The 10,800-nt window shown below is 43.8% G+C and overlaps 1 protein-coding gene across 5 annotated transcripts in view; it reads right to left on the bottom strand.

The window, feature by feature from the left end:
* Window positions 1-2,111: 2,111 nt before the first annotated feature.
* DHX57 (DExH-box helicase 57) overlaps window positions 2,112-10,800 on the bottom strand; it is a 76,771-nt gene continuing 68,082 nt past the window's right edge. For all 5 annotated transcript variants that reach the window (XM_039461773.2, XM_003926790.4, XM_074396173.1 and 2 more), the window contains 3 exons: window positions 10,212-10,346; window positions 6,911-7,111; window positions 2,112-2,753 (listed from right to left, as the gene is read on the bottom strand). In XM_039461773.2, coding sequence (XP_039317707.1) covers window positions 2,610-2,753; window positions 6,911-7,111; window positions 10,212-10,346 — 480 coding nt within the window. In that variant the 3' untranslated portion in view covers window positions 2,112-2,609. The remainder of the gene's footprint in view (window positions 2,754-6,910; window positions 7,112-10,211; window positions 10,347-10,800) is intronic.

Raw genomic sequence — 10,800 nt, forward strand, 5'->3', positions numbered from 1 at the left:
AAAAAAAAAAAAAAAAAAAGCCCAGTGCAGTGGCTTACCCCCGTAATCCCAGCACTTTGGGAGGCCAAAATGGGTGGATCACCTGAGGTCAGGAGTTCGAGACCAGCCTTTGTCTCTACTAAAAATACAAAATATAAAATTAGCTGGCATGGTGGCACATGCCAGTAATCCCAGCTACTCTGGAGGCTGAGGCAGGAGAATAGCTTGAACCTGGGAGGCGGAGGTTGTGGCGAGCCAAGATTGTGCCATTGCACTCCAGCCTGGGCAACAAGAGTGAAACTCCGTCTCAAAAAACGGGAAAAAAGAGGAAAAATTTTTTAGAGGCTTAATGCAGCTTTCTCCTTCATTTCTTCTAAAGGTCTCAGCCTAATCAGTTCCGTAATAGGAGCCTTGTTTCAACAGCAAGTCAGAATTTGGATTCTGTGGGTGCTTGCATATGTATGTTTTTTATTTAAAGCGATGACATGAATCGATGCCTTTTAAAAATACTGCTTAGAGTCTAAGCTCTTCAAGTGCACCAGAGCTTAAATATACTTGCTAATGATCATTTTGGATAGCACAGGAGACTTCCTGAAAACTTAACTAAAATAATACCTTGAAAAGTGAACACTGATTTTCGCTGATTTCAGTGAGATAGTTTTGATTTCGTTTGAATTCTATCCATAGTATGGAACCTATAGTGACCCTGTCCTAAGGTCTATTTTTTTTTTGAGTCGAATTCTCTCACTCTGTTGCCCATGCTGGAGTGCAATGGTGCAATCTCGGCTCACTGCAACCCCCACCTCCCAGGTTCAAAAGATTCTCCCACCTCAGCCTCCCAAGTAGCTGGGACTACAGGTGGCTGTCACCATGCCCAGCTAATTTTTCTATTTTTTAATAGAGAAGGGGTTTCACCATGTTGCCCAAGCTGGTTTTGAACTCCTGACCTCAAGTGATTGGCCTGCCTCGGCCTCCCAAAGTGCTGGGATTACAGGTGTGAGCCACCTCGCCCGGCTCAAATATTTTTTCTACTCAGCAATTTGGGATCCTTCCTGGCCACACTGATAGATGTCCAGGGAAAATGTAACCCCCCTATTATTTTCAAAATGCTAGTGCCCCATTAACCTAAGTGGAGGTTGAAAATAAGAGATTTTGGTTGGGCCCAGTGGCTCACACCTGTAATCCCAGCATTTTGGGAGGCCAAGGCAGGTGGATCGCCTGAGATCAGGAGTTGAGACCAGCCTGGCCAACATAGTGAAACCCTACCTCTATTAAAAATACAAAAAATTAGCTGGACGTGGTGGTGGGTGCCATAATCCCAGCTACTCAGGGGAATTTTAATAATATTCCTGAAGCAGAGTTGGCATGGATGCAATCAAAATGGTTGCCAGGAGGCTGAGGCAGGAGAATTGCTTGAACCCAGGAGGCAGAGGTTGCAGTGAGCACACTACTGCACTCCAGTGTAGGTGACAGAGCAAGACTGTCTATAAAAAAAAAAAAAAGGGAAAAAAAGAAAAGAAACAATTTCATGGAAAGCATTGTAATGGCTGTAAATCAGATGGCAACCATTTTGATCGCATCCATGCCAACACTGCTTCAGGAATATTATTAAAATTCTCAGCCGGGCGCGGTGGCTCAAGCCTGTAATCCCAGCACTTTGGGAGGCCGAGGCGGGTGGATCACGAGGTCGAGAGATCGAGACCATCCTGGTCAAGATGGTGAAACCCCGTCTCTACTCAAAATACAAAAAATTAGCTGGGCATGGTGGCTCGTGCCTGTAATCCCAGCTACTCAGGAGGCTGAGGCAGGAGAATCGCCTGAACCCAGGAGGCGGAGGTTGCAGTGAGCTGAGATCGCGCCATTGCACTCCAGCCTGGGTAAAAAGAGCGAAACTCCGTCTCAAAAAAAAAAAAAAAAAAAAAAAAAAATTCTCCTTCGGTGATCACTTCATCTGGGTGAGTTCATAGGAGAGAGTAAAGATTCCTAAATGTAGAACTTTGAGAATGAAGACATCCAGATTGTTCTTCTTTTAAGAATAGGAGTGTTATCAATAAGACCGGCTTGCATTTTAATACCCAAAGAGAACTCATTCAATTTTTTTTAAGTTGGCCTTTAATGAGTAAAAACAAAAATCCCTCACAAGTCAAGTTTATTTAGTACCCAATAGCCTAAAAATGAAATTTTAATTTTTCTTGTTCACATAATATTTTTTCCCCTTCTCTGTTCTGACTTCTCTCAGTTGAGCTTTGATAATAGGAAAAGAAAGAAAAAATAAAGGCTTATTTCTCCTCATGCCCCGTCTCACCCCAGTAAAAAGTAGGAGAAAAAGAATACACAGATTAAAACAGAATTGTATTATACATTCACTTTTGTGTTATCAGGTGAACTCAATTCACTCTAGAACAGTCACTAGAATAGAAAGGCAAGCTGGGTTTTAGGCTCTCACCCTTGACACTCCAAATTGTGCTGGGAGTGGCCAAGTCTTTGTTAGGGTATGTGCTGCCTCAGCTGCCTGGGACTGCAGGCCCTGGGTTCCTCCACCAGGGCCAGCCCCATCAGGTCTTTAGTTCGAGGTAGAGGTTCTGCTGTTATTTCCCAGGTGAGTAGCAAGCACTCTCTAAGACTGCTCTTTATTGTGTGGTAACAAGTTTCACAATCGTGCTGATGATCCGGGATCCTCGAGGACATGTACACAGATCGATGTTTGGGTTTTTAATTTTATCCTGGAGAAGCTGATCAAGTTCGCAACGAAGCTCCTTTACCAATTCAGCCACCTAAAATGAAAGCTACAATATAAGCAGTGCTTGGAGCAACAGCCCGGATAGGTTGCTGGAGGGAAATATTCCAGTTATGATTACCATTATTTAGATTTCTGGTACTAATTGTAAACTATATTAGGAGCAAAAAAACCTAAACATATTTTTACTTTGTAATAAACTAAATGAAGTCCATTATAAAAGGGTGCCTCTATCACATCTCATCTAAAGAAAAGATTCGGCCGGGCGCAGTGTCTCATGCCTGTAATTGCACTTTGGTAGGCCGAGGCAGGTGGATCACCTGAGGTCAGGAGTGCAAGACCAGCCTGGCCAACATGGTGAAACCCCGTCTCTACTAAAAGTACAAAAATTAAGCCGGGTGTGGTGGTGGGTGCCTGTAATCCCAGCTACTCAGGAGGGTGAGGCAGGAGAATTACTTGAACCCAGGAGGCGGAAGTTGCAGTGAGCCGAGACGGTGCCATTGGACTTACAGCCTGGGTGAGAAGAGGGAGACTCCGTCTCAGAAAAAAAAAAAAAAAAAAAGATTCAGGCCAGGCGCAGTGGCTCACGCCTGTAATCCTAGCACTCTGGGAGGCTAAGGTGGGTGGATTATGAGGTCAGGAGTTCCAGACCGGCCTGGTCAACATGCTGAAATCCTGTCTCTAATAAAAATACAAAAATTAGCCGGTTGTGGTGGCACAGGCCTGTAATACCAGTTACTCAAGAGGCTGAGGCAGGAGAATTGCTTGAAGCCAGGAGGTAGAGGTTGCGGTGAGCTGAGATCATGCCATTGCACTCCAGCCTGGGTGAAACAGTGGGACTCTATCCCGCCCCCAAACTCCTGCTGCCAAAAGAAAAGATTCAGTCTGGAAGTATGGCTTTTATATAGTGTTTTCCATTTTAAAGTTTGATCAATTTTTATGATTTATCCCATGAGGAGAAGAAGGAAAATGGGTCATTAAAAGTGGTAGATAGTCCGGGTGCAGTGGCTCAAGCCTGTAATTCCAGCACTTTGGGAAGTTGAGGTGGGCCGATCACCTGAGGTCAGGAGTTCGAAACCAGCCTGGTCAACATGGAGAAACCCAGTCTGTACTAAAAATACAAAATAAGCCAGGCATGGTGGTGCATGCCTGTAATCCCAGCTACTTGGGAGACTGAGACAGCAGAATCACTTGAACCCAGGAGGGAGAGGTTGCAGTGAGCTAAGATCATGCCATTGCACTCCAGTTTGGGCAACAAGAGTGAAACTACATCTCAAAAAAACAAAAAAAGTGGTAGATATTAGATGAATAAAAAATCTCTGTAGCACCAGGTGTGGTGACTCAGGCCTGTAATCCCAGCACTTTGGGAGGCTGAAGCAGGTGGATCATGAGGTCAGGAGTTCAAGACTAGCCTGGCCAACATGGTGAAACCCAGTCTCTAATAAAAATACAAAAATTAGCTAGGGGGTGGTGGACGCTTGTAATCCCAGCTATTTGGGAGGCTGAGGCAGAGAACTGCTTTAACCTGGGAGGCAGAGGTTGCAGTGAGCTGAGATCTTGCCACTGCAATCCAGCCTGAGCAACAGAGTGAGACTCTGTCTTGGGGAAAAAATAAATAAATAAACAAATAAATCTCTGTAGCTTTGGGATACACTGTATGCTTTTATAGCATTTTGCTTACGGTGGTGTCTCGGCACTGTAGACATCTTCCCAACATCTGTTTTGCCCCTTGCCCACTGTACGGAAACCATGCAGTTTGGACCCTGCTCTAACTGAGGTTCACACTATGAGCCTTGCCTGGGTGAATGGCTCAGGTACTCCAAGTCTTCAAGTTCAGAACATCCCTTTGGTCACAGGAACTGGTTCAGGAGGGGAGCTTTGGTTAAGCTTGTAGACAAGAAAGTTTCTGGCTCTTCTTCTGGACAGTATGCTGTACATATGTGATGCCAGGAAGCTATTGCAGCCATTTCGATACCACAAGGTTAGCCACGTTTTTGTCACCACTGAACTGCTAAATCAAACCAACCTGCCTGGCCCTCTTGACCTGCACTGTCCAGTAAGGTAGCCACTAGTCACAAGTGACTTATCTAATGTCTACATGAAATGTGGCCAGTCCAAACTCAGATGTGCTGTGAACATAAAATAGATATATTTTGAGACTTAATATGAAAAGGTAATGTAAACTCAATAATTTTTATATTGATTACATGTAAAACATTTTGGATGTATTAGGTTAAATAAAATATATTGATTAATTTCATCTATTTCTTTTTACTTTTAAAAATGTGGCTACTAGAACAATTAAAATTACATTATGTGGGTCACATTATATTTCTGTTCGACACCTCTGCTCTAGACTTTACAGTTAAATATGCCAATCCATTTTTTAAATGTTTGAGTTGGTATATCTGCTTGTAACAGAATTCTAACAGATGCAGATGTTAAAATGAATATGTATTTATTTATTTAGGACAGAGTCTCACTCTGTCACACAGGCTGGAGTACAGTGGTACAATCACGGCTCACTGAAGCCTTGACCTCTTAAGTTCAATCCTCCCACTTCAGCCTCTGACAGCTGGCATTACAGGTGTGTACCACTGTGCCCAGCCTGAAGTTTTATCTATCTATCTATCTATTTTTTTGAGATGGAGTCTTGTTCTGTCACCTAGGCTGAAGTGCAGTGGTGCGATTTCAGCTCACTGCAACCTCTGCCTCCTGGGTTCAAGCGATTCTCTTGTCTCAGCCTCCTGAGTAGCTGGGATTACAGGTGCCTGCCATGTGATGCCTGGCTAATTTTTTTGTATTTTTATGTATATGTGTGTGTGTGTGTGTATATATATATATATATATTTTTTTTTTTTTTTTTGAGATGGAGTTTCATTCTTGTCACTTAGGCTGTAGTACAATGGTGCAATCTCACCTCACTGCAACCTCTGTCTCCTGGGCTCAAGAGATTCTCCTGCTTCAGCTTCCCAAATAGGTGAGATTACAGGTGCCCGCCACCACACCTGGCTACTTTTTTTTGTATTTTTTAGTAGAGACAGGGTTTTATCATGTTGGCCAGGCTGGTCTCAAACTCCTGACCTCAGGTGATCTGCCTGCCTCAGCCTCCCAAAGTGTTGGGATTACAGGCATGAGCCACCACACCCAGCTGAAGTTTTACTTCCTAAACATGTACTCCCCATGAAATGTTTTTCACAGAGATTCCATATAGTAAATAATTGAGACCTGAGAACAAAGGAGGAATTCAGACCTATTATCTTTTTTTTCAAAATGGTAGTGGTGGAATCAGGGTGTTTTTCACTTATTTATTTTTGTTTGTGTATATTGTCTGACTTCTCTTTGGTGAACATCTATTATTTATACAATAGTAAGGAATGTCCAGCACCCTCACTTTATAGCTTCTGTCCTAATAGGTTTTTTTTTGAGACAGAGTCTCACTCTGTTGCCCAGGTTGGAGTGCAATGGTGTGATCTTGTCTCACTGCAACTTCCGCCTCCGAGATTCAAGCAATTCTTCTGCCTCAGTCTCTCCAGTAGCTGGGATTACAGGTGTGTGCTACTGTGCCCAGCTAATTTTTTTATTTTTAGTAGAGACGGGGTCTTACCATGTTGGTCAGGCTGGTCTCAAACTCCTGACCTCATGATCTACCCATCTCAGCCTCCCAAAGTCCTGGGATTACAGGTGTGAGCCACCTCGCCTGGCTGTCCTAGCCATTTACACCAACCCCAGTCCATACCATACTTACCCTCCCAGTGTCCTTTCTGGAACTCTTTTTTTTTTTTTTTGAGACGGAGTTTCGCTCTTGTTACCCAGGCTGGAGTGCAATGGCACGATCTCGGCTCACCGCAACCTCCGCCCCCTGGGTTCAAGCAATTCTCCTGCCTCAGCCTCCTGAGTAGCTGGGATTACAGGCACGTGCCACCATGCCCAGCTAATTTTTTTGTATTTTTAGTAGAGACGGGGTTTCACCATGTTGACCAGGATGGTCTTGATCTCTTGACCTCGTGATCCACCCGCCTCGGCCTCCCAAAGTGCTGGGATTACAGGCTTGAGCCACCACGCCCGGCCATCATTCATTTTTAATTAGCTCTGTTACCTTGGTCCCTAGAGGAATGAACTAGACTTCCTAACTTCATATTGTCAAAGCCCCTCATGGCCTGAACCTCATGAAGAGACCAATTCTCCCTTTACCTGATGGGAAGCAGCTACAAAACGGATCCAACCATCATCCAAGGAGACAACGAACTCTCCTCTTTGAAGCTGTACATTCACCTGGCCTCCTCCAAACAAGACCAGTGGGTATACAGACACCATGCTGCAGTCTCGGATGAATACCCGACTAGTTTTGATCTTCTCATGGTACAACAGGTAGGGGCTGTCGAATTGTCTCACCTGTAACAAAAACACCTCAGATGATATCAGTGATCTCACTGGCAACAAAAAGGGAATATCCCACCAATCCCATGGATTTAAATACTGCCTGTCCATTATATGACTCCCCAAATTTATCTCCAGCCTGTGCCTTTTCTAAGCTCCAAACTAGCATGTATGACTACCAACTTTACATCTCCTCTTAGACATTTAACAAGCGTCTCACACTTCTTGTGTTAAAAAAAAAAAAAGCTTTTATTTTAAAAATTTTTTCGTAGAGATAGGGTCTTACCATGTTGCCCAGGCTAGTCTTGAACTCCTGGGCCCCAGCAATCCTTCTGTCTTGGCCTCCCAAATTGCTGGGATTACAGGTGTAAGCCACCATGCCCAGGCTTTTTTTTTTTTTTTGAGATGGAATCTCTCTCTGTCACCCAGACTGGAGCCCAGTGGTGTGATCTTGGTTCACTGCAACCTCTGCCTCCAGGGTTCAAGTGTTCCCCTGCCACAGCCTCCCAAGTAGCTGGGACTACAGACTTGCGCTACCACACCTAGCTAATTTTTGTATTCTTACTAGATATGGGGTTTCACCATGTTGGCTAGGCTGGTCTCGAACTCCTGACATCAAGTCAACCACCCAAAGTGACCTTAGCCTCCCTAAGTGCTGGGACTACAAGTGTGAGCCACTGTACACGGCCTACAGCTACCAACTTAGTATAAACCATTGTCATCTCACATAGACCACTGAGTAGGTGCTCTCCCCACTTCTATTTTTGCATTTTATTGTCTCTTTTCTATGCAGCAATTAAGGTAATCTTTTAAAAACATGAGACTGGCCAGTGGCTCACGCCTGTAATCCCAGCACTTTGGGAGACTGAAGCAGGTAGATCACCAGAGGCCAGGAGTTTGAGACCAGCCTAGCCAACATAGTGAGACACCATCTCTACTAAAAATGCAAAAATTAGCTGGGGGCAGTGACGAATGCCTGTAATCCCAGCTACTTGAGAGGCTGAGGCAGGAGAATCGCTTGAACTTGGGAAGTGGAGGTTGCAGTGAGCTGAGATTGTGCCACTGCACTCCAGCCTGGGTGACAGAGAGACTCTGTCTCAATAAATAAATAAAATAAAAATAAAAACATTAAGTCTAAGTATGGCTCAAAAGCCTCCAGTGGTTTCCGAGGATAAAAGCTAAAGTCCTTACCATGGCTACAGGTCTGTCCCACCCCGCTCCTGCCTGCTCGTCCCTGTGCCTCTCCCACCACTCTCACCCTTGATCATCCCACTCCACTGGTCTCTTCGAGCATTTCCTGGAACACACCAAATACACTCCCACCTTGTGGTATCTGCACTTATATCCTCTGCTGAAATGTTTCTCCTTTCTCTATATTGGCATGACTCGCTCTTCATTTTGGATTTGCTCAGTTGTTTTCTCTTCATGGAGTTCCTCCCCGACCACCCACATGCAGGACCCCTTTCCTGTCACTCTCTGTCTCTCTATCCTGCTCTATTTTGCTAGATAGCATCACCTGAGAGTCCGTTTACTTATGCATTGCCTGCTCTCCTCAAGGGCAGAGACTGTGTCCATCAGGTTCTTCCATATCCTCAACAGCCTACAACAGTGCTGGGCACAGAGTAGGCACTAGTAGATATTACATGGATACATGAACGATTTGGATTCTCAAAAGAAGAATAGTTCTTTCTTGGAGAAACAGGCAAAAAATAAAACATATATATATATATAAAGGAGGAGGCATGGAGCTAACTCAGGCCTCTGATTCCTAATAGCTGAAATGGCAGATGACCTCCTGACTCTCAAAGTCCTTGAGCTTAGGGAAATCCTTTCTGTACCTTGTGGACACTGTCCTCAGTAGTTCCAGAGAACAGACTAGACTGAACACTTCAAACTTGGGGACATGGTATAGGAAGGGCCATGTGAAGGGTCATGTGAGAGTGTGTAGTACACTCTGGATATGAAGATTTAAGCAGGAAATTGAAATGGTCAAATATATGTTTTGTAAAGGTAATTCTTGCAGCAGAGGAGTAGAAGGTTGGAGAGAAAAAGCACCAGAAGTAAGATTATTACAGCATTTCAGGCAATGGATGTTTGGGGTTTGAGCTAAGGAAGTGGCAGTGGGGATAAAAGGCAAATCTTAGAGATGTCAAAAAGGAGGCACTGCTGGGACCTGGTGACCAGTTGGACTGGAGTGAGAAAAGAAGTGGGATCTATGTGACTTCAGGGTTCTGATTTTGATGGTGTCATTCCAAAGACAGCACAGAAAGAGAAGAGTGGATTGAGGATAATGAGTTTGATTTTTCAGCTTTTATGTTTGAGATGACTAAAAGACTTCTAGCTGATGTTCTCCAGCAGGAAAGCTCATAAAAAAACTGCAGGTCTGGAGAGAGAGTCTGTGTCTGTGTGTAAGTGGCGGTTGGGAAGTGTAAGTGATGTTGTGCCTTTGGTGGTTCAGAAAGAGTGCATGATGGTGAGAGATAAGGACAAAGGATAGAACCACTGTTTCAGAGCAAAGGAAGAGAAACTAATAAAGGAGATAGAGGGGGTGACCAGAGAGAGAGAGAGAGAGAAGAAAGTGATATTTCAGAAGCAAAAATAACATCAAGGAGAATTTCAAGAGGAAGAGAGATTAGCAATGTCAAATACCATGTGAGAGGTGATATGATGAGGACCAAGGGATGGCACTGGCTTTGACAACTAATAAGTGATTGTAACCTCTGATGGATTTAGCGAAGCGGTGGGGGCAGAAGCCTCACAGTGGGAGGCTGAGAGCTGAGGAAGTGAGATCAGCAAGAATAGGTCATTCATTCCCTTTTAAGGCACAGATTCAGTGATGTAATTAGCTCATGACTTCAATTACCATTGCAAAGAAACAATTTTATATCTGAGCAGGCTCGAGCACTTTTTGGTATTCAGTAGAATTTTCTTCACATGGAAATAGTCTTTCCAGAAATAGTCCAATTTCCAGTCTGTTTATTCTTATTCAATCTTCCCTAAGTCAGTGGTGCTGCTGGGTACAGCAAGTGGTAGAACAAGGTATGGCTGAATTTAAGGAATCGTGTTTCCCACCCACGGACAACCTGTAAACATAAGTATACATCACCCTTCTGACCTGATAGTTCACTGATGAAGGGTGAATGTGTACATATCCATCGTTCTTGGTGACAAACTTCAACTCAGCTGATTTTGGTTGCATTCTGACAGCTCCAGTACTGGTCTTCTGAAATTTCTCTTCTGGGCTTTTCACCTAAACAACAAGTATTTGTAAAAATAGACATATAATATATGTATTCTCATAGAAAGTATCCCTTGGCACAAAAGCACAAAACCAGGCTTGCTCACAAAAGCACAAAACCAGTCTTGCTCAGTCTTCCTTGAATGGCTTTCCTGTTTCTTCCCTTTCTTTCTTATTTTGTTTCCTTCTGAAAGCAGAACAAGCATATGCCTTTTTTTTTTTAAGCACCAAGAAGTGTGAATATCGGTGCAGTGGCTCTGGGTGACTAACCACATAGCAGCCAGGTGGGGGAAAACTATGTTGATATTTTGAGTACAGACTCAAAATATCAACATAGTTTGATGATCAGGTGCAGTGACCCATATGACAACACTGGACCAGAGATCTGAGTATGAATCCCAATCCCAAAACATTTCTTGGTTGTTGCTGTTTTTTCCTTTTTTTTTTTAGATGGCATGTCTGTCTC

This window comes from Saimiri boliviensis, chromosome 1 (assembly GCF_048565385.1).
Source record: "Saimiri boliviensis isolate mSaiBol1 chromosome 1, mSaiBol1.pri, whole genome shotgun sequence".
Taxonomy (NCBI): domain Eukaryota; kingdom Metazoa; phylum Chordata; class Mammalia; order Primates; family Cebidae; genus Saimiri; species Saimiri boliviensis.